Consider the following 23,508-nt stretch of genomic DNA (forward strand, 5'->3'; position numbering starts at 1 on the left):
AGAGAGAGACAGAGCATGAACGGGGGAGGGTCAGAGAGAGAGGGAGACACAGAATCAGAAACAGGCTCCAGGCTCTGAGCCATCAGCCCAGAGCCCGACGCAGGGCTCGAACCCATGGACCGCGAGATCGTGACCTGGCTGAAGTCGGACGCTTAACCGACTGCGCCACCCAGGCGCCCCATAAAAAATTTTTTTAATGTTTATTTATTTTTGAGAGAGGGAGAGAGACAGAGTGTGGGCAGGGGAGGGGCAGGGAGAGGGAGATGCAGAATCTGAAGCAGGCTCCAGGCTCTGAGCTGTCAACACAGAGCCTGATGTGGGGCTCGAACCCATGAGCCATTAGATCATGACCTGAGCCAAAGTCGGATGTTTAACCGACTGAGCCACCCAGGCGCCCCTGTTTTTCATTTATTTGTGTCGTCTTCAATTTCCTTCATCAATGTCTTATAGTTTTCAGTGTAGAGGTCTTTCACCTGCTTCGTTAAATTTATTCCTATGCATTTAATTCTTTTTGATGCAATTGTAAGTAGGATTGTTTTCTTAATTTCTCATTCTGATAATTCATTGTTAATGTATAGAAGTACAACTGATTTAGGGTGTCTGGGTGGTTCAGTCCGTGAGCATCAGACTCTTGATTTCAGCTCAGGTCATGATCTTGCAGTTTGTGGGATTGAGCCCCATGTCCGGTTCTGAGCTGACAGTGTGGAACCTGCTTGGGATTCTTTCTCTCTCTCTCTCTCTCTCTCTCTCTCTCTTCTCTCTGCCCTCCCCCACTCATGCACATGCTCTCTCTTTCTCTCAAAATAAATAAATACTTAAAAAAAGAAACACAACTGAGTTTTGTTATTGATTTTGTATCCTGCAGCTTTACTGAATTCATTTATGAGTTCTAACAGCTTTTTGGTGGTCTTTAGTATTTTCTTTTTTAAAATTTAAAAATTTTGTTTATTTTGAGAGAGAGAGAGAGAGAGTGAGTGGGGAAGGGGAAGAGAGAGATGGGGAGAGAGAGAATCCCAAGTAGGCTCCACACCTGACATGGAGCCCAATGCAGGTTCGATCTCATGGCCATGAGATCATGACCTGAGACAAAATCAATAGCCAGATGCCCAAACGACTGAACCACCCAGGTGCCTGTGGTATTTTCTCCATATAGTATCATGTCATCTGCAAATAGGGGGTTTTAGGAATAAATCCCACTTGAAGATGGTGTATGATCCTTTTATTGTATTATTGAATTCAGTTTGCTAATATTTTGCTGTGAATTTTTTTGTCTATGTTCATCAGGGATATTGGCCTCTAATTTTCTTTTCTTGTAGTGTCCTTGTCTGATTTTGGTATTGGGGTAATTCTGGCCTTGTAAAATGAGTTTGGAAGTATTCTTTCCACTTCTATTTTTCAGAAGAGCTTGAGAATGATTGGCATTAATTCTTCTTTAAATGCTTGGTTGAATTCAGGAGTGAAGGCATCTGATCCTGGACTTTGGTTTGCTGGGAGGGTTTTGATTACTGATTCAATCTCCTTCTGGTGATCAGTCTGTTCAGGTTTTTTATTTCTTCACCATTCAATCTTGGTAGTTTTTATATTTCTAGGAATTTATCCCTTTTCTCTAGGTTTTCCAATTTGTTGGCATGTAATTGTTCATAGTAGTCTCTCAAGAGCTTTTGTACTTCTGTAGTATCGGTTGTAATGTCTCCTTTTTCATTTCTGATTTCATCTATGTGCTTTGGACTCAACTGCCTCCTATTCCTTAGGAGAGATGTAAGTCATACGTGGCATCTTTGGGATTGTGAAATGTCTGGGCATGAGTCTTCTTTTATTGGGCAGGCATTTCAGTCTGTAGCAAAAAGAATAAATTGTGGGGCACCTGGGTGGCTCAGTCAGTTAAGGATCTGACTCTTGATCTCAGCTCAGGTCATAATCTCACAGTTGTGAGATCAAGCCCTGTGTCAGGCTCCGTGCTGAGGGCGGAGCCTGCTTAAGATTTTCTCTTCCTCTGCCCTTCTCCCTCGCTTGTTCTCCCCCACTCCCCCCCAAAAAAAGAATAAATGGAATCAAAAGGAATAAAATACATAGGAGTAAATTTAACCAAATAGTCTTTTATTGGAATGGGCATTTCAGTCTGAAGATGCATTTTTTCAGCTAAATGAGTATCTTATGTTATTTCTCGAATAATTACCCCTTTCCTTTTTTCTTTTTTTTCTTTTGGTTCTCTCTTCCTGGTGTGGTTGGCTTGAACCTCTTGGATTGATCGACTGTGTCTCTGTGGCGAGCACTACTCTGTCTACCAAAATCCAGTCATCCCCTCTCCCATTGGGAACATGGCTGAACTACATTTCCCAGCCTTCCTTGCAGTTACATATGATCATCCAACTGAGTTTTCACTAACAGAATATTTTGAAATTGATGTTTAAGACTTCTAGGCATAAGTCTAAGAAGGTGGGCAAAGCATGCCTCCTCCATACTCTCTTTTCATCAAGACAGGAGATTTATCTCTGCAACAGTGGACGGCAGAAAAATGCTAGGAAGGAGTCTGGTCCCTGAATGATGCGAGGTACAGAGCTGTGTCACCAACCACCACCACTTAACTTGGACTTGTTTCATTAAAGATAAATAATCTACTTTGTTCTTTTGGCTACCTTACTGGATCTCTTTGTTAGAGCACATAGATTTACCTGAAATAATGTGGCCTTACATGTTGTCTCTCATATTTTCTCCTCCACCTTCTACTTTTGGGGAGGGTTATTTTCTAGGATAGTTTCTTTTTTTTATTATTTTTTTCATTTTAGAGAGAGAGAGTGAGAGTGTGAGGGAGAGGGGCAGAGGGAGAGAGAGAGAGAGAGAGAGAGAGAGAGAGAGAATCTTAAGCAGGGTCCATATTCAGCGTGGAGCCTGATGTGGGGCTTGATCCCACAACCCTGGGATCACGACCTGAGCTGAAATCAAGACTCGATGCTCAGGGCGCCTGGGTGGCTCAGTCGGTTGAGTGTCCAGCTTCCGCTCAGGTCATGATCTCGCAGTTTGAGTTCGAGCCCTGTGTCGGGCTCTGTGCTGACAGCTTGGGGCCTAGAGCCTGCTTCCGATTCTGTGTCTTTCTCTCTGCTCCTACCCTGCTCACACTCGGTTTCTCTCTCAAAAATAAATAAAGATGAAAAATAAAAATAAAAAGAGTCGGATGCTCAACAGACCAAACCACCCAGGCACCCCTGGGATGGTTTCTTGATTGTATTGTATGTATGTATGTATTAAAAGCAAGAAGGGACTTACTGGCACAGGCCAGAAGAATACGGGACATAACACCAAGGAGTTTTTATTTTTAAGTAATCTCTACACCCAATATGGAACTTGAACTCACAACCAAAATCAAGAGTCACATACTCTACTGACTCAGTCAGGTGCCCTTCTTGATCTTGTATTCTAGCACTTTTATAATTCAGTATCACAGTTTTAATTTCTTTTTTTAAAAAAATTTATGTTTCTTTATTTTTGAGAGAAACAGTGAGAATGCAAGTTGGGGAGAGGCAGAGAGAGAGGGAGACACAGAATCCGAAGCAGGCTCCAGGCTCCGAGCTGTTAGCGCAGAGCCCGATGTGGGGTTGAACTCATAGACTATGAGATCATGACCTGAGCCGAAATTGGACACTTATCTGACTGAGCCACCCAGGCGCCCCTCACAGTTTTAATTTCTAAGAATTCAGTCTTGTACTCTATTTCTTTTTCATAGAATCCTGTTCTTATTTTAAGGAAGCAATATCTTCTCAAAATTCTCCAAGAATATCAGATCTCCCTTCCTTCCTTCCTTCCTTCCCTTTCTTTCTTTCTTTCTTTTTCTTTCTTTCTTTCTTTCTTTCTTTCAACTTCTGTTTCCTCAAAGGTTATTTTTCATTTTGTTTATATACTTATGATGCTCTTAACTACAAAAAACTGAAGATCCAACTCCTAGGAAGACCACAGAAGGGGACAGGTGGTATTCAGGGGCCACTGACCCACCTATTACAATGCCTCAGGGATCCCATGCTCTTTGTCTCCCTGCCCTGCCACTCACAACACTGTCATCATCCTAGGGTTGGTTCCTTTCAGAGTTGTTGAATGTGTCCTTAATCACGTCTAGAGGGAGAGAGAAGTCAGTGACCTGGTTTTCTTTTAAAAGTAAGGAGGAGCTTTCTGGAGCACGTGGATGGCTCAATCTGTTGAGCATCTGACTCTTGGTTTCAGCTCAGGTCATGATCTCACCATTTGTGGGATCAAGCCCCGTGTTGGGCTCTGTGCGCTGACAGCATGGAGCCTACCTGGGATCCCCTCTTTCTCTCTTTCTCTGTCTCTGTCTCTCTCTCTCAAAATAAATACATAAACATTTAAACAAAAGTTTCGAAAAAAAAAAAAAAAGGAAGGAAGAACTTCCCAAGAAGCTTCCCTTCTTTCAGTTTAGTGGGCTAGAATCGGGTCACATTTCCCTTTCCAATCATGGGCAAAGGTGAGGGTAGTTCCTGTAGATTAATCAGACTTTCTTTTTTTAGATATTAATTAGGAGCACCTAGGCGGCTCAGTCAGTTAAGTGTCTGACTTCAGCTCAAGCCATGATCTCATTACGGTTTATGAGATCGAGCCCTGTGTCGGCTCTGTGCTAACAGCTCAGAGCCTGGAGTCTGCTTCGGATTCTGTGCCTCCCTCTCTCTCTGCCCCTCTCCCACTCGTGCTCTGTCTCTCTCTCTCAAAAAAAAATAAACATTAAAAAATTTAAAATCTTAATTTATTTCTTTTTAAGTAATCTCTACACCCAACATGGGGCTCAAACTTGTAACCTTGAGATCAAGAGTTGCACAGTCTACCAACTGAGCCATTCAGGAGCCTCGAATCAGACTTTCTTTGGGAGCTGAAGGAGGGGTCAGTACCCCTGATGTGCATGGAGAGTGGGCTTCTGAACAGATTGGGGTTCTGTTAGGAAGGAGGAAGGCAGAATAGTTGCTGAGGCTGTTTCATTTTGGTGCTTTCTTTTCACCATGCAGCACTTCTCTGAATATCTGGTATTTCTTTAAAGTCCTTTCAGCATTCAGAGTAAGCTAATAAAACACTAATTGGGGCCTTGCTTACTGGAGTAGGGCTTTCTAACGCAGGGGCTGAATTTTCAAATCCTCCCCCACTCCTTTTTTTTTTGTTTTTGTTTTTGAGAAAAACTCTTGGATTAGCATCAAACTATTCATCAGCAAAATCAAGTATCCAGATCCTAGAAGAAAAGAAGATAATCCTTCTAGGTTCTAAGGAAATAATTTTTAGCCTGGCATTCTTAACCGACTGAGCCACCCAGGTGCCCCTAGCCTAGCATTCTATATCAAGCAGGTGTAAGAATGAAATAAAGACCTATGAAGGTGAAAGATTAATCAGAAAGTTTACCTTCTTCTTAAGAAGTCCCCTTTATTAGAAAATGACTTGAGGATATGCTCCAGCAAAAATGAGGGGATAAACCTAGAAAGAGGAGGATGTGGGGTGCAGGAAATAGGGGACCCCACCTGGGAGCACAATACCACTGGTTCTAGGATAAAGCTGTGTAGCAATAGGGAGGGGCAGGGGGGCAAGGAAGCCTCTTGGAACAAGGAATTATGAGAAGCAATTAGAAACTCTGGGAAAAATTAAAAGATGTATGAGTTAGGGGAGATAATCATAGTAAAGTGTTGGTTGTGCACTGAACAAAATTATGTAATCTTTAAAAGGAAAGACAACTGATAATTTTTCACTGTTATACTCAAATTCTGGACAAGTCATTGAGCTGAGGCAAATATTCTACTGAGACGATGCAAATATTCTGAGACGATGCATATATTCTGCTGAGGTGCTATCCAGTAAGGTAACCATGATCTACATGTGGTTTTTGAATATGTGAAATGTAGCTGGCTAGTTGCAATGGAGGACATGAATTTTAAATCTTATTTAATTTTAATTGATTGAAATGCAGATAGCCCCATGTGGCTAGTGACTGCTATATGGGACAGTATAGCTCTAGACCATGCAAAGAAGAGAATGCAAGTATAATCTACCCAGATCTTTATAGTTTGTTTTTTTTTAATTTTTTTTTTCAACATTTATTTATTTTTGGGACAGAGAGAGACAGAGCATGAACGGGGGAGGGGCAGAGAGAGAGGGAGACACAGAACCGGAAACAAGCTCCAGGCTCTGAGCCATCAGCCCAGAGCCTGACGCGGGGCTCGAACTCACGGACCGCGAGATCGTGACCTGGCTGAAGTCGGACGCTTAACCGACTGCGCCACCCAGGCGCCCCATAGTTTGTTTTTTTTTAATTTCAGAGAGGGAGGAAGAGGGGCAGAGGGAGAGAGAGACTCTGAAGCAGGCTCCACCGTGGAGCCCACTGTGGGGCCCACCGTGGGGCTCAATCCCACGACCTTGGGATGACGACCTGAGCCAAAATCAAGAGTCGGAAGCTCAACCGACTGAGCCACCCCGGCGCCCCTACCCAGAACGTTATCAAAGTAAATGTACGCATAACAGAAACTGGGCAGAAGAGAGCTAAAGGCAGGGAAGCCACAAAGTGACAACGGAGGATTTGTTACAGCCAACGTGGACACCGCGTACATGGAGGTTAGAGGTGCTGGCAGTGTTCCGAGTTCCGTCCGCGCTCATTTAATCCTCAGGACAAGGCCGTCTGCCAGATGCTGTTGTTAACCTCTTCTCGTGGCTGAGCAGCCTCAGACACAGGAAGGCCACATCTGTTGCCCAGAACCTCACACTCTCAGTCAGGGGCTGAGCCCGGATCTGACTCAGGACATCTGGTCCCAGAGTCTACTCCCTGAACCACTGTGCCTCTGAGCTTGATACCCCCAATGACCATGGCCAGCTGTTACTTAAAGTAACAAAAAACAGGGGCAGCTGGGTGGCTCGGTCAGTTGAGCGTCCGACTTCGGCTCAGGTCATGATCTCACAGTCTGTGGGTTCGAGCCCTGCATCAGGCTCCGTGCTGACAGCTTGGAGCCTGGAGCCTGCTTCGGGTTCTGTGTCTCCCTCTCTCTCTCTCTGCCCCTCTTCTGCTCATGCTCTGTCTCTCTCTGTCTCAAAAAACAAAAACAAAAAAAAACAACCAAAAAACATTTTTTAAAAATTAAAAAAAAAAATAAAGTAACAAAAAACAACTTTAGTTACAGTTACAAAGGACCTAAAGAGAAGGATGTAGGAAACCTGGGAAGTGAGACAGGGCCAGTGGGTCAAATGTTCATCTATTGAGCTGGAAGCTCTGTCATCTGTTGATGACATTTGGGCTCTTTCCATACTTTGGCTGTTGTCGATAGCACTTCTATGGACATTGGGGTACATGTGCCCCTTCAAAACAGCACACCCGTATCCCTAGCAGTACAATTGCTGGGTCTTAGGGTGGTTCTATTTTTAGTTTTTTGAGGAACCTTCATACTGTTTTCCCAGCTTGCATTCCCACCAACAGTGCAAAAGAGATCCTCTTTCTCCGCATCCTCGTCAACATCTGTTGTTGCCTGAGTTGTTAATGTTTGCCATTCTGACAGGGGTGAGGTGGTATCTCATTGTGGTTTCAATTTGTGTTTCCCTGATGAAGAGTGATGTTGGGCATTTCTTCACGTGTCGGTTGGCCATCTGCATGTCTTCTTTGGAGAAGTGTCTATCCGTGTCTTTTGCCCATTTCTTCACTGGATTATTTGTTTTTTGGGCGTTGAGTTTGGGAAGTTCTTTATAGATTTTGGATACTCTTTATCTGATACGTCATTTGCAAATATCTTCTCCCATTCCGTCGGTTGCCTTTTAGTTTTGCTGATTGGCTGTGCAGAAGGTTTCTATTTTGATGAGGTCCCAATAGTTCATTTCTGCTTTTGTTTCCCATGCCTCCAGACACGTGTTGAGTGAGAAGTTGCTGCGGGAAAGATCAAAGAGGTTTTTGCCTGCTTTCTCCTCGAGGATTTTGATGGCTTCCTGTCTTACATTTAGGTCTTTCATCCATTTTGAGTTGACTTTTGTGTCTGGTGTAAGAAAGTGGTCCAGGTTCATTTTTCCATGTGTCGCTGTCCAGTTTTCCCAGCCCCACTTGCTGAAGAGACTGTGTTTATTCCATTGGATATTCTTTCCTGCGTAGTCAGAGATTAGTTGGCCGTATGTTTCTGGGTCCAATTTCTGGGTTCTCTATTCTGTGCCATTGATCTCAGTATCTGTTCTTGTGCCAGCACCATACTGCCTTGATGATTACAGATTTGTAATATAGCTTGAAGTCCGGGATTCTGATGCCTCCAGCTTTGGTTTTCTTTTTCAGGATTGCTTTGGCTATTCAGGGTCTTTTCTGGTTCCATACAAGTTTTATTATTTTTTAATGTTTATTTATTTTTGAAAGAGACAGAGAGAGTGAGCACAAGCGGAAGAGGAGCAGAGAGACAGAATCCAAAGCAGGCTCCAGGCTCTGAGCTGCCAGCACAGAGCCTGATGCGGGGCTTGAACTCACAGACCACAAGATCTGAGCTGAAGTCGGACACTTAGCCGCCTGAGCCACCCAGGTGCCCCTGGTTCCATATAAATTTTAGGATTGTTTGTTCTAGCTCTGTGAAGAATGCTTGTGCTATTTTCATAGGGATCTTATTGAGTATGTAGATTGCTTTGGGTTGTATCGACATTTTAACAATATTTGTTTTCCAGTCCAGGAGCATGGAACCTTTTTCCATTTTTTCATGTCTTCTTCAATTTCTTTCATAAGCTTTCTGTATAGTTTTCAATGTGCAGCTTTTTCACCTCTTTGGTTAGGTTTATTCCTAGGTATTTTATGGGTGTTGGTGCAATTGTAAATGGTTATTAGCCCTATTTTACAGATGAAGAAACTGTATGGAACCTTTTTCCATTGTTTCGTGTCTTCTTCAATTTCTTTCATAAGCTTTCTGTATAGTTTTCAATGTGTAGCTTTTCACCTCTTTGGTTGGGTTTATTCCTAGGTATTTAATGGGTGTTGGTGCAATTGTAAATGGTTATTAGCCCTATTTTACAGATGAAGAAACTGAGGCAGAGGGGATGAAATCACCGACCCTAGGCCGCACACAGAGGAGGCAATGCAGCTCGGTGCCAGTGTCCCGTCCGCTCTTCTGTGGCTCCCCTGGCGCCTGGCTTAGGAGCAGGGAGGGGCAGGCTCTCTGGTGCCAGCTCCTATCTGCTGTGGTGTCTGGCTGCAAACGGCCCCTCACAGCCCTGCAGAAGGTCGGAACCGCAAGCCCAAACACTGGTGAGGAAGGGGCTGGGAGGGAAGAGCTTATCTTCATAGAACACAAGTTGCTCGAGTCACTCGGAAGCCTGAAACCCTCTGATGACCCGGGATGACCTCCTGGATGTCTGCGGGCTGGGCGGGGGTGGTCGCAGATCCAGACCCTTTGAATGCCCGCAGCCCCCACCCCTACCTCACCCCGTTCTGCCCTGCAGGACACCCTCTCTTTCTCTGGGCTGGAGAACTTTGCGTCACCCTAGCGCCTACCGTGTACGAGGCACCTTCCAGGGTCTGCGGGGACAGCAGACAGAAACACCTTGCACCGTCACAGAGCTCACATGCTGGTAGGGCCAGCCAGCCAGAAACAAGATAGGGAAGTAGAAGATACAGCATTCGAGAAGGTGAGAAGTGCTGTGGAGAGAAACGTGTGGGGGGCGGAAATGGGGGGGTGCAGACCAGGGGGGTGGGCACAATTTGACTAGGGTGGCCAGACAGAGCCAGAAGCTATTATTTGAGCAAAAACTTGTGAGGAAACAACAACAACAACAACCAAACAACCATAGCAACAAAATAAACAAACGAAACAAAAACCCCTATCTATGAAAACAGGAGCCATCTAGATATCTGGGTGAAGAGCCTTCCAGGTGGGGCCATGACAGCACCAAGGCCCCAAGGCTCACATTTTTCAGAAACAAATGGAAGCCTTGGTGGTAGGAGCAGGGGGAATAAGGGCAGGAGAGGGAGGGAGGGAGGGGGGAGGGGCAGATCACGTATGGCCTCGTTGGCCATTCTGGGGACTTGAGGCGGGTGGGCACGGTCTTCAGGTGTGGAGCAGCTGAAGGGTAGGATCAGATGTGTGATCTGGGGCCCTCTGGCTGTTCTGTTGGAAAGAGAGCATCCAAAGGAGGATGAGGTCACGGGGAAGGAGACTGGTGCATGTACCGGGTGAGAGTAGGCGAGGTTTGGACCAGGGGGTAGTGGTGATGAGGAGAGTAGTCAGACTCTGGATCTTTCTGTGTTGTTTTATTTTCAAAATTTTGGGGGCACCTAGCCGGCCTAGTTGCTGGAGTGTGCAACTCTTGATATGGGGGTCATAGGTTTGATCTCCACATTAGGTGAAGAGATTACTTAAAAATAAAAAACTTTAGGGGCACCTGGGTGGCTCAGTGGGTTAAGTGTCTTTTTTTCTTTAACCTTATTTATTTTGAGAAAGAGAGAGAGAGCATGAGTAGGGAAGGGGCAGAGAGAGAGGGAGAGAGAGAACCTCAAGCAGGCTTGAACTCATGAAACGTGAGATCATGACCTGAGCTGAAATCAAAAGTCAGATACTTAACTGAACCACCCAGGCATCTGACTCTTGATTTTGGCTCAGGTCATGATCTCACTGTACCTGAGATCAAGCCCCAAGTGTTCTCTCTCTCTCTCTCTCTCTCTCTCTCTCTCTCTCTCTTTCTCTGTCTCAAAATAAATAAACAAACTTTAAAAACAAAAAAACATGTCCCCCTGCTGTATGCCTAAGCAAATAATAGACGGGTGGTAGAAATACATTTTCAGTACGGCATCTGGATACATCATAAAAACTTCGTAGTTCTCAGAAGCCTCCTCTGGGTTTTTTTGTTCTTGCCCTTGGGGAAGTGTGATGACCCCATCCAGCGTTTTTGTTAATGACCACTAATTAAAAGATTTCTTCAGGGGCCTGGGTGGCTCAGTTGGTTAAGCATCTGACTTCAGCTCAGGTCAAGATCTCGCGGCCTGTGGGTTCAAGTCCTGCATTGGGCTCTGTGTTGACAGCCCAGAGCCTGGAGCCTGCTTCGGATTCTGTGTCTCCCTCTTCCCCTTCCCCTCCGCCTCCCCCATTCGCACTGTGTGTGTGTGTGTGTGTGTGTGTGAAAAATAAAATAAACATTAAAAAAAAAAAAGACTTCTTTCTCTTATGAGTAACTGAGTAGAGAATTAAGATTTGGAAGACATTCTTTCTCGCTATTTTATTCCATAGTTGTCTTCTCAAATCTCAGGGCAGGTGCTAAACAAATGAGGGAAATGATGGCCTAGGAAAAGGTTAAAATATACGAGAATATAGGAACAGCCCCATTGTGCACAGGGCATCAGTGAGGGAAGGGGGTGGAGCTTCTGTGCCTTCTGGGAGCGCACGGCTCTCCTCGAATCCCCACAGCTCACCAACCCAGGAGCTTCTCCACTATCTGTGAACATTTTGACACATACGCTTCATTTTTATCTCCTCCATTATTACTTTTATTGTTATTACTGTTATTTGTGTGGAATCGTTTTTTTAAATTTTTTAATTAAAATTGTTTGCTTTATTTTCATTTTTTACATTTACTTATTTTTTTGAGAGACATAGAGCGCAAGTTGGGGAGGGGCAGAGAGAGAGGGAGACACAGAATCCGAAGCGGGCTCCAGGCTCCGAGCTGTCAGCACAGAGTCCAACGCGGGGCTCAAACTCACAAACTGTGAGATCATGACCTGAGCCGAAGTTGGATGCTTAACCAACTAAGCCACCCAGGCGCCCCAATGTGTGTAATCGTTTAAGAGGAAGTTGCTGCATTGTGCACCTTCACTCCTATGTGCTTCGACGATGTATTTTCTGCAAACTAGAACATTCTCTGTTGTAACCAGCATGTACTTATCAAGTTCAGGAAAGTGAATGTGAATTCAATATTACCGTCTACTCTACAGGCTGCATTCAGATTTGCCAACTGTTCCCATGGTGTCTTTGATAGCAACTTTTCCCCCTGATTCCGGGGTCCAATCCATAATGCATTTTGTTGTCACATCTCTTCACTCTTTCAAGATCTGGAAGAATGTCTCAGGCTTTCTTTGTCCTTCCCAATGCTGACATTTTTGAAGAGTACAGGCCTGTTATTTTATAAAATGTCCCTCAATTTGATTTGAGAGAGAGAGAGAGAGAGAGAGAAAGAGAGAGAGAGAGAGAGAGAGAGAGAGAGAGAGAGAACATGAGCAGGGGAGGGGGCAGAGGGAGGGAGATTGAGGATTCCAATCAGACTCCATGCTCAGAGCGGAGCTGGATGTGGGGCTCATGACCTTGGGCTCATGACCTGAACTGAAATCAAGAGTTGAACGCTCAACTGACCAAGCCAGCCAGGCACCCCTTGCCCGATGTCTCTTAACAATCAGGTTCTGCATTGTTGCTGGGACTACCACAGATGTGATTTTGTGTCTTTCTCAGTGCACCATATCTGGAGCCTCCCAATGTTGGTTTGCCCCATGACTGGTGATGTTAAGTTTGATCACTTGGTTGGAGCACCTAGCTAGCTCAGTCAGTGAAGCAGTGACTTTTGATCTTGGGGTTGTGAGTTTCAGCCCCGCGTTGGGTGTAGAGATTACTTGAAAATAAAATCTTAAAAAAAAAAGTGCGATCATTCGGTTAAGATGATGTCTGCTTGAGCTCTCCACCGTGAAGTTGCTAATTTTCCTTCGTAATGTGTATGTATCTGGTGGGGAGATATTTTAAGCCTGTAAAAATATCATATATGCACCCCACCCCTGCTGCCCCAATTTTACTCCACAATTCATTCTTACTTGAATCAGTTATATGGTGGCTGTAGATTGGTCATTTTAAAACTCTACATTCCTTCTACAATGATCCAGTAGCTTTTCCTACTGGAAAAGCTTTCCTACCACTCTCCCTCCTCTCTCCCATCTTCCTCCCTTTCCCCTTCCCTCTGTCTTTCTGGTAGTTTCAGGAGCCATATGAACTCATGGGTTCTTTCTTTATTCAGTGCATTAATCGATCACTACACTTATTCATTTTGATGCTCGAGGTGTCTCTGCTTTGGCCCCAGGGAAACTCCTTCAAGCTAGTTCCTTGTCCCTTTGACCCGTTCCTATCATTCTTTGAGCATGTCCTTACTTCCTGATGCAACAAGATATTCCAGGCTTACCTTGTGCTTTCCCTGCCCCGGCTTTGGAATCAGCCATTTTCTTAGGAGCCCTGGTTCCTTTCCAAGGAGAGAGGTATTTAGGAGCCAAGATCTGGGTTTCAGGTGCTGGCCCCATTTTGAAGGTAGAGATCGCAGGATGTACAGACACATTAGATGTAGGGTATAAAGGAAGGAGCGGAGTCCCCATTCCTTTCAGCCTTTGAAGACCTTGCTTCTCTGAAGTTTTCCTAGGCGCTTCCCAAGGCTGACTCTAGCCCTTATTTTAGCAGGTCTTCTATTATTCGAATCATTTATACACAAACGTGTCTCTGCATGTAACCCAGTAATTAAATTTCTGACCCTGGTACTACCTGGGAGATCCTTATCCTTGGCCTTGGGTCCTTAGACCAACCTGGTTTTGAAGCTCATCTCTAGCCCTTGCTGGTTGCCTGAGCCTTGACAAGTCTCTGAACTGTTCTGTTTCTTAGTTTCTCCACCTGCAGAATTAGGGGTGATGACCGGTATCTCACAGGGTTGTTGTGAAGAGTAAATACTATGTAAAGGTGAAGTGCTTGGCACTGAGCCTGGCCTGTTCTAGGACAGGTCACTTAATCTCTCTGTACTTGGCCTTCTCACCTGTAAAATGGGCTTGCTGTGAGGAGCAGCTGGGACCATGCACAGAAAACCTTTGGTTCTGTACCTGGCAGAGTGCTGCTACCAGAATTTTCGAAGTAATGCCCTTCTGTGATGTCTTTTTCACATTTTCATGATCTCTCCCTCCACCCCAGGGTCTACAGTCTGTGCAGATAGGTCCCTGTTTCTTGAGCGCTTCAGGCTAGAGCCCGGGCCCAGCCTGGTTCTCTCTTCTCTCCCCGGAACTGGGGCCCCACATAGAGCCTGGGGAATGTCCAACTTTGTCAGCAGCAATTTGGTTGAAATGACATTTTGTCAAAAATGCATTGTGCTTCAGTAATTGTTTTAAAGACTGGGAAACTGGGAATCTCTGTGTAGTCTTACAAATATTTTGGTTGACTTTTTATTTTTTTTATTTATTTTTAATTTTTTTTTTCAACGTTTATTTATTTTTGGGACAGAGAGAGACAAAGCATGAACGGGGGAGGGGCAGAGAGAGAGGGAGACACAGAATCGGAAACAGGCTCCAGGCTCTGAGCCATCAGCCCAGAGCCCGACGCGGGGCTCGAACTCCCGGACCGCGAGATCGTGACCTGGCTGAAGTTGGACGCTTAACCAACTGCGCCACCCAGGTGCCCCGTGGTTGACTTTTTAGAAGAAAGAGAAAGAAAGAAAGAAAGAAAGAAAGAAAGAAAGAAAGAAAGAAAGAAAGAAAGAAAGAAAGAAAGAAATTTTAACCTGGGCGCCTGGGTGGCTCTCTAGGTTAAGCGACCAACTCTTGGTTTCGGCTCAGGTCATGGTCTCACGGTTTGTGAGTTTGAGCCCCCCGTGTCAGGCTCTGCGCTGACCGTGCAGAGTCTGCTTGGGATTCCGTCTCCCTCTCTCTCTAAGATAAATAAATCGATTAAAAAAAATTTAACCTCCAATTACTTCTCAGCCAATTGTTTGTACTTTTCTATTTGCCGTAGTAAAATGTTAAAATAACCTAAATGTCTGACAATGGAATGGCTTTTTTCTTCTTTTTTTTTCTCTTCTTTCCTTCCTTCTTCTGTTCAGTTAAGCGCAGAGCAGTATGTAGAATAAGATGTAATATAATGAAATATATGCATATATGCTTGCATAAGCACAGATGTAACACACAACTTTGCTCTGAACGTTTATCTGGTGGCAGGATTTATTTGGAGCTTTTCCTCCTTACACTCTCCTGACTGTCAGGAGAGGCAATCCGCCAGGGAGCTGAGCATCCCCGCACACTCCTGCTCGCATGCCAAGAACACAGGTCCCAGCTGCTCTACATCCGGGCCATTTCTTGGGGATGTTCTCTGGGCTGAGTGACTGAGGGACACAGTAATGTTGCCCTGAAGAGCAGGCTTGCTTACCACCTGCTCAAACAGGGGGAAATGCCCCAAGCTCAGAGTTCCTTAGCCGCAGGGCAAGCCCCTGTGTGTCACCCTTTGTGGGACGTGGGGGCGAGGGGAACTGATGCAAACATTATGCTCCTGCCTGCTCTGCTGTGAGTGATGGGTTCCCCTGTCTGGGACCCAGGTGTCTCATGTATCTGTGTCAGATGAACTCCTTAGCTTGTTCGTGGCATATAACCCCAGGCCTTCACACGGACCTGTTCAATCACTTATCACGTACATATACTTTTACATACACAAAAGTATACATATACTTCTACAACACAAAAATCAGTTTGGGGTCACCTGGGTGGCTTCGTCAGCTGAGCGTCTGACTCTTGATTTTGGGTCAGGTCCCAGGGTCATCGAATTGAGTTCCATGTAGGGCTCCGTGCTGAAAAGTGGAGTCGGCTTGGGATTCTCTCTTTCTCTGCCTGTCTATCCTGCTCATGCATGCTCTCTCTCAATAAATAAATAAATAAATAAATAAATAAATAAATAAAAACGTGGTTTTGATTTTTTAAAATATTTATTTTTGAGAGAGAGAGAGAGAGAGAGAGAGAGAGAGAGTGCACGAGTGGGAGAGGGGCAGAAGGTGAGAGAGACGCAGAATCTAAAGCAGGCTCCAGGTTCTGAGCTGTCAGTACAAAGCCCGATGCGGGGTTCCAACTCGTGAACCGGGAGATCGTCACCTGAGCCGGTCGGATGTTTAACCGACTGAGCCACCCAGGCACCTCTGGTTTTGATGATTTTTTTTTTTCTTTTAAAGAAAGGCAAAAAGCCAAAATCACACTCATGCAGAAAGTCAAAGCTTACAAATTAGAAGAGAGAAACAGAAATAAACAAATAAATAAATAGAAGAAGTGAAAAAATACGTGTATACACACACAAAAAGAAGGAGGAGGAGGAAAAAGAAAACAATTAGAGGAAATTCAGAAAACAGCAACTATCAAAAGAAGAAAATAAAGGACCCCCTACTCATACCTATCCAAAGAAACTTGGTTAATGCCTCGGTAGATGTTTTTCCAGACTGTTTTCCATATAGCTTCCCACATCTTTATTAGTTTTCCCCCCAAATAAAATCATGACGAATGAGTGCTTCGTAACCACCTTGGTCTAGTTAAGCACCCCACAACTGGGACCCCGCGTGGTGGCCCCCCAAGCCACCAGTCTTGAGATGTCATCCAGAGCCCATCGGGACTGCACGCGGCCTGCAAAGGCTTTCGCGGCCCCCCCCCCCCCCGGCCAGAGCCGAGGCTTCTTACCCTGGTAGTTCCGGGGAGCTCTCGGGGCAGGAAAGGGTGCTACCCTGCTCTCGGGGGCAGGAAAGGGTGCTACCCTGGGTTTGGGCCTAACAACTTGGGAACCACAAATGCAAAGGAAGCCACCCTCCCCTCTCATGTCCTCCTCCGCACCCCCTGTTCTAGAGCGCGGCTTCGCATCACACCGGCTCTGACCCTTATCCCTCTGCCAGCCTCACCCCTCGCCGTCCCGGCTCCCAGCGAGGTCCCCGTTCCAGACCTCCCCCCGGCACCCTCCACGACCCCACTTGCCTCAGCCAAGACCCCAGAGCCCCTGGCATCATCTCAGACCCCAGCAAGAGCGAGTGATGGAGCTGTCATCACACAGCAGCTGTGGGAGCAGGGCGGGTGGGGCAGGATGCCGGGGTGGGGTGGGTGGAGCCAGGGCCACTTCCTTTCCCCCTGGGGCCCATCTGCCCAGTCCTGCCCCAGCCTCAGGAGGAGTTGGAGTGGTCTGGTCCCAGCCCTGTGCCCTCATCAAGTGAGCTGGTATGGGGCGCGGCCTGGCGGGGCGGGAGACTTCGCGGCCGCGGGAGATGTGCTGTGGCTTGAAAAGGGCCTGGTAGATGACAGGAAAAGATCAGGAGCCACCGGGGCTGAATGGGGTCAGGGAGGGCCAGGGGGCTGGCCATCGCTGGAGCACGAGCAGCCAGGGCTCAGGGAGCCTGAGGATCAGGGCTGATGGCAGAGCGGCCAGCATCTGTGCCCTTGTTCTTTCTGATAATAGTAAAAGCAAGGGTGGAAAAAGCCGTTAAGCCGCAAGTTAGGCCTGGCAGTTAGCAGGGAAGTGGGCAGACGGGGAGGAGGGCCCAGCCAGGTTCTCCCGCTCAGCGCTTTGTGTGTTGGTATTTCTCCAGCTTCCCCTCCCTCAGGTCTCTGCTCCTGCTCACGCCCGTGGCCATGGGAATGATCCTGCTTCTCCTCCTCTTTGGGGGCGTCTGGACCCAAGAGACGAACTCCAAGCTTGTGGACATCGCGACCACTTTGGGGATGTCTGCACCCACAAGACCCTCTGCTTCTTTGACCCCAACTTTCTCTGAGCCCCCAAACCTCAGCGTAGTGACCCCCAGTCCTGCAACAGCCAGAGGCCGCGAGGAGAGCAACGGCACCGGGCCCCAGATCTCCCCACCTTCTTCAGCTTCCTATACAGCCAATGAGGTGTTCTTTCTCGGGGCTTCCACTACTGCCGGTGGTGACCTCCATGTACCTGAGCCATCGGTCTCTGGGGAAGTTGCCACCAAGAAGTCATCAAACCTGGAAACTAATGCTCAATCACTAGAAGACTTTCTGGAACTTCACATTATGACTGATGGAACCACGGTAACCGGCTCTCTGGAGACCTCTGATGTCACCAGGGGGCCCTCCGCCACCATGGCGACTGGCTCTCCAGAGACCTCTGATGTCACCTGGGGACCCTCCGTCACCATGGCGACTGGCCCTCCGGAGACCTCTGATGTCACCTGGGGACCCTCCGCCACCATGGCCACTGGCCCTCCGGAGACCTCTGATGTCACCTGGGGACCCTCCGCCACCATGGCCACTGGCCCTCCGGAGACCTCTGATGTCGCCAGGGGACCCTCTGCCACCATGGCAACTGGCTCTCTGAAGACCTCTGATGTAGCCAGTGTAACCCCTCTCACCATGTCAACTGGCTTTCGGGCGAGCCCTAAGGGGCCCAGGGGCTTCCCCACCTCCTCGGCAAAAACAACCCCCGTTTCTACAGGCACAGCCAGTAGGCATCCCTCATTAGTTCCCAAGAAAAATGGCACCCTGCTGGTGGCTGTGGTTGTGGCCCTGGTGGTGTTCACGATCCTTGTGACCCTACTCCTGCTGTGGCGCCGGCGGCAGAAGAGGAGGACAGGGGCCCTGATACTAAGCAGGGGAGGAAAGCGCAACGGGGTAGTAGATGCCTGGGCTGGGCCGGCCCAGGTGTCTGACGAGGAGGCCCTGACAGCAGCAGCAGGCGGGTCTGGGGGCGGGAAGGGCCCCGGGGTCTCCGAGGGGGAAGCGTCTGGCCAGCGGCCCACACTCACCACTTTCTTCGATAGACGCAAGTCGCAACCGGGCTCCTTGGAGCTGGAGGAGCTGAAGGCCAGGCCGCCCCCCGTCCTAAACGGGGAGGAGGAGCCGCTGGTGGGCAGCAAGGATGAGGCTGTGGAGGCCCCTGCTTCCCAGGGGCCAGAGGCAGGAGATGTGGAGGCCCCTCAGTGCTTGTGAAAAACAGGAGCGCAGGTCAGAATGGCTCCCGGCCTTCACCACCTTCCCTCCTATCATCACCTCCAGCTTCCTTGTCACGCAGCATCGTCTGGGTCCTCACCCTGTATGTTCATCCCGAGCTCTCATCCGGCTTCTCAACCCCAGGTCTCCCAGGCGGCACCCACACCCCCGGAACCAACAGACTTTCCTCATCAATCCCAACTGGTCCTCATCACCCTCTTCTCCACGTTTTTGTCCTTGAAATCAGCTGCTGAGTCTCCACAATGCCAAACTTCCTTGGCCAATGCCTTCTCAGAGGACTCCCCAGGGACACGGGAGTCTAGGAAGGAAGATGGGGACAACCCAGCAAACTCTCGCCGAGGATTGCTCTGGAAAGTGCTTTTGGCCCCATAGATTAGGACAGTCCTACCGGCTCAGCCCACGAACCTGCTTTGACACTGCACAGTGCTCCGTGCCCGGCCACTGGCCATCAGAGCAGGGACTGGGGGGCGTCACCTAGATGTGCTCTCGGATCCTAGGCTGGTGCCTGGCCCACACTCCCCACCCCCTACCTGTGGATTGAGGCGGCAGCTCCTTCTCCTCCCAGGGGCAGAGGTGAGAAAAGTTTCCTGGCGGGTGTAGTCCTCCAGAAACCCTGGCACTGCGTGTGTCCTGTCATGGGCGCAGCTTGCGTGCAAGAGGCCAGGCCTTGGCCGCGTTTGTGTAGGTGGCGGTGAGTAGGGCCGGCGTGTGGAGGGGATGGGAGCTGTCAATCCGAGGAGCCCCTGAGAACATCTGTGTCCTCATCTTGGTTCAGGTGGGGTGGAGGCGGCAGAAGATTTAGCCATGTCTGTAGCCCAATAAAGAGCGTGGGGCTTGATAGACTGCATGTGTGACCTGAGTGTGGTTCTTCAGCTCAGCCTGTTTCCCGTGCCCAGAGCCTCCCCCTACTCCAGCTGGCTTGCTCCCAAGGCAGGGGAGAGGAGGGCTGAGGTGGGGGGGGAGGGTGTTGCTGTTACCTGTTTAATGTGGATTTTAAAATTTTAATTATTTGAGAGAGAGAGAGAGAGAGAGAGAGTGCAGGAGGCAGAGACGGAGGGAGAGGGGGAGAATCCCAAGCAGGCCCTGCACTAGCCCAGTGCAGGCCTCAAACGCGGGGAGGGTGAGATCGTGAGATGATCGTGACCTGAGCCGAAATCAAGAGTCGAGAACACTCAACTGACTGAGCCAGCCAGGCGGCCCTCGTTTAATGTGTTTGTATCTCCTCTTCCACTGGGGGCGGGCTCCTTCCCTTCTCTGAGAAAAGTCCGTGAGACTGACAGGCCCATAGACACGGGAGCTTCCCCTGCGGTTCTGGGATGGGATGGTTGGGAGCGGGGAGAAGACCCCACCCCAGGCCAGAGCCCAAGGGGCCACAGGGCGCCAGAGATAGTTGGTATTTCCCCAGGACAAAGAGGAAATTTGCAAAGAGGAAGTTGTTGAGTCAGAGGGTGCAGTGGCTGAGAGGAGACAGGTTGACCCACAGAAAGGCCCTTGGGAAGTTGAGTGTGTGACTGCCCGTGGCCTGACCTGGAGGGGAGGGGAACAGCCCAGTGGTTCGGGGAGGGGAGGAGAGAGAAGGGACAGAAAGTGGCCACGGAAGATGGGGGTAGAAAGTGACCATGGGTCCACTTGGCCACCGTGGCTTGTGCCACCTGTGCTTGGACTGGGGACAGGCTGAGCTGGGACGAATGCAGCCCTCGCCAGTCATGCCGCCATGGCTGGGTGGAAGGTGTTTGCCAGGCTGAAAAGGGGGGAAAGGCCCCCTCAGCAGAGGGGGCAGTAAACGCAAAGTTGCCATAAGGGCCGTGTGACTAGTTTCATGGCGCACGTTGGAATGGGTGCAGCAGATACTATAAAACCAAAAGGGGGCCGGGGTGGGGTGGGGAGAGAAACAAAAGAGAAAATTATCAAGTGTGGTAATGAAAGGGCCAAACATATCGAGTACGAAAATGTTTGTAAATGGCTTATTACACCATGTGCTCCAAAACTATGCAATAAAACGTCTATAATATAAGGTCACCGGGGAACAAAGAGCTAGTTACTAATCTGTAAATACGTACGAATCTAGGTTTGTAATGAAAATGCAAAAACATGGACGTTTGTGGAAAAAAAAAAAAGAACTTGAAGGAAATATCCCAAATGTTCGTTGTGGTTATCTGTCAGGTGAGAGGTTTACGAATGATTGTTACTTTGTTTCTACTTTTCTGTATTTTCCCAGTTTTATGTAATAAATACCTATCACTGTTACGATTAGAAAAAAATAGTACCAAGAAGGTATTCGCTGGGGGGATGGGGTGTCTGGTTCAAGGACATGAGGTGGGAAGGGCGGGTTGGAGCCCCACTGTGAAGGACTAGGGAGTTTGGATTCAGTTCTTTTTTTTTTTTTTTTTTCAATGTTTATTTATTTTTGGGACAGAGAGAGACAGAGCATGAACGGGGGAGGGGCAGAGAGAGAGGGAGACACAGAATCGGAAACAGGCTCCAGGCTCTGAGCCATCAGCCCAGAGCCTGACGCGGGGTTCGAACTCCCAGACTGCGAGATCGTGACCTGGCTGAAGTCGGATGCTTAACCAACTGCGCCACCCAGGCGCCCCTGGATTCAGTTCTGAAAGCAGTGGGGAGGTCACCAAACCTAAGTCTGTTCTAGACTCTTCCAGGGCCTCTCAGACCCATCATCAAACCCCACTTCTTCCTGTCTTTGCCTCTTGGGTACCAAGTCCCCCTGACTCTGCGTCCATGGTCCCTTAGAGCCTTTCCTTCCCCCAGGCCCCAACACACCTTGCCTGGGTCCTGCCCAGACTTCTCTTTGGGTTTCTTGACCATAACCTCTTCTACACTCTGCCCATGATGCTCCCCATGACTCTTCTACAAGGGTTCAGATTCCCTCCTAATGAGGTCAAGACAGAGCCTTAGCTTGAAAGATAAGACCCCTTCGACATCTGGCCCTGACTGGTCAGCCCTTGGTGCAAACACTCTATGCCCTCCAGCCACATCACATTCCTTGTAGGTCCCTGAATAGGCCATGTGTTTTTCTTGATGTGTGCTTGAGGGTGTAGCTCAAAATGTTAAAAATATTTATTTTGTCCAGACAGTAACAAGTTAATTACCAGCACATTCCAGTTTCTTAATAACAGGATTCACACACACACACACGTACACATGATGTACTATACTTCATCTTATATTTTCTTTTTTCTTTAAATTTTTAAAATTTTTTTTATTTGGAGAGAGAGAGTGTGCATGAGTGGGAGAGGTGCAGAGAGCAAGGGAGAGAGAGAGAGACTCCCAAGCAGGCTCCATGCTGTCAGAGCCAACAGCCCGCTGTGGGGCTCGATCCCACGAACCGTGAGATCATGACCTGAGCCGAGATCCAGAGTCGGACGCCTAACTGACTGAGCCACCCAGACACTCCTCGTCTTATATTTTCAAATACGTTTCCATTTTGTTCTCAAAAGTGCACTCAAGATTATGGTTACAAATAAAGCTGTGTCATGCAAAATGACATTTCCAGGTGGTAAAAGGATTTAGAGAAAGTCTTGAGAAAGCTATTAATGCAATTCATTTTTGCAGACAGGAGAAAGGGCCCCATGCATGCTTCTGAGGACATTTCATTTCTGAAAAAGGATATTTACACCTAAATGTCCTCTGCATCCCTATTTCTGACCCTGGACCATGTTCAGTTCGGCAGGCGGAACCTGTGATGGGTGGGATACAAGTAGAGGTGACACCTGTCGGTTCTGAGTCCTCTAAGCCCTTGGGCTGAGGGAATGAGAAAGACCCCAGCTCTGAGCCCCAAGCTCAGTGACTGTGCCAGGAAGCGGATTAAGCCTGGATTGTTAGCAAGACCAGAGAGGAATATAACCAGAAGATTCTAAGATTCCCAAAATATTTGCAGGAGCAGACTCCAGCCAAACGTAGAGAGAAAACTTTCAAACTCTACGAGGGTATCCTACACAGTGGGTGGCTGTTGTGCTCTAGGGAGGTTCGGGGTAGAGCTTTTAGACAAAGGAAACCCAGGGTACTTTGAAGACAATCTCCTTGCCGGGGACAATGAGCTGCAAATGGGTGCCTGTGTGCCTCAGTTTCCCAGGGTGCTCAGTCCCTGCCTGGCCAGCTTGTGGCCTCTGGATAGCCTAGCTGGGCTATGGGCCAGATCCATCCCAGGAGGGCTGGTCCTGAAGAGAGCCACCTACTCAAGACTGCACGAAGCCAGCCCACCCCCGGCCTGCCCCATGACGCACACATCTTGATTTCGCGCCAAACTCCTCAACCGTCAAGATTCAGCTCAAATGTCACCGCCTTTGTGAAGCCGCCCTTGCCGCTTCCATCCCCAACAGACGCGGTATTTCTTCCACGGCACCTCGTGTGACCGCACGACACCCGGGCTGTAACTGTGTGACGGTGTCCCTCACTCATTAGAGTGTAGCCCCTCCAAGTCCACGCGTCATCTTTGTGATTCCAGGGTCCAGGGCCCGGCACAGCAGCTACCTGATATGTGTTTACTGAATGGAGGGATAAATGAATTCGTGAATGAAAACATGACGATTTCAAGTACACCTGTGGCAAGCTTGGGTCTGTCTGTCTTTTGGGTAAACCGGGCATCCAGGAGGATGGCCTGAAGGGAGTGCGGCCCAAGGTGAGAGCGTTATTCTAGTTCAAGTTGGATATAGTGGGGGTCTGGCCTCAGGGGGGAAAAATAGGTCAAGTGAGAAATACACTTATTCAGAAAATCAGATTTTAGAACTAATGGGGAGTTGGGATCTGAACCTAGGACCCAAGCCCGCGATTTTTCCAGGGCACCCATCAAAGAAGCTTTCCGGCTGTCACCA

General features: G+C 48.1%; 1 protein-coding gene across 1 annotated transcript; it reads left to right on the plus strand.

Moving 5' to 3' along the window:
• The first annotated feature begins 16,879 nt into the window (after positions 1–16,879).
• On the plus strand, positions 16,880–19,522 carry SPN (sialophorin). Its single transcript, XM_043560075.1, has 2 exons — positions 16,880–16,922; positions 17,314–19,522. The coding sequence occupies exon 2, from the start codon at positions 17,342–17,344 to the stop codon at positions 18,656–18,658; it is 1,317 nt and encodes a 438-aa protein (XP_043416010.1). The 5' UTR covers positions 16,880–16,922; positions 17,314–17,341; the 3' UTR covers positions 18,659–19,522.
• The last annotated feature ends 3,986 nt before the right edge of the window (positions 19,523–23,508 follow it).

Source organism: Prionailurus bengalensis, chromosome E3 (assembly GCF_016509475.1).
Source record: "Prionailurus bengalensis isolate Pbe53 chromosome E3, Fcat_Pben_1.1_paternal_pri, whole genome shotgun sequence".
Classification (NCBI taxonomy): domain Eukaryota; kingdom Metazoa; phylum Chordata; class Mammalia; order Carnivora; family Felidae; genus Prionailurus; species Prionailurus bengalensis.

What these genes read in the sequence shown, in the direction of transcription:
- SPN (XM_043560075.1), top strand. Translation starts at nt 17,342, where the DNA reads ATGGGAATGATCCTGCTTCTCCTCCTCTTTGGGGGCGTCTGGACCCAA.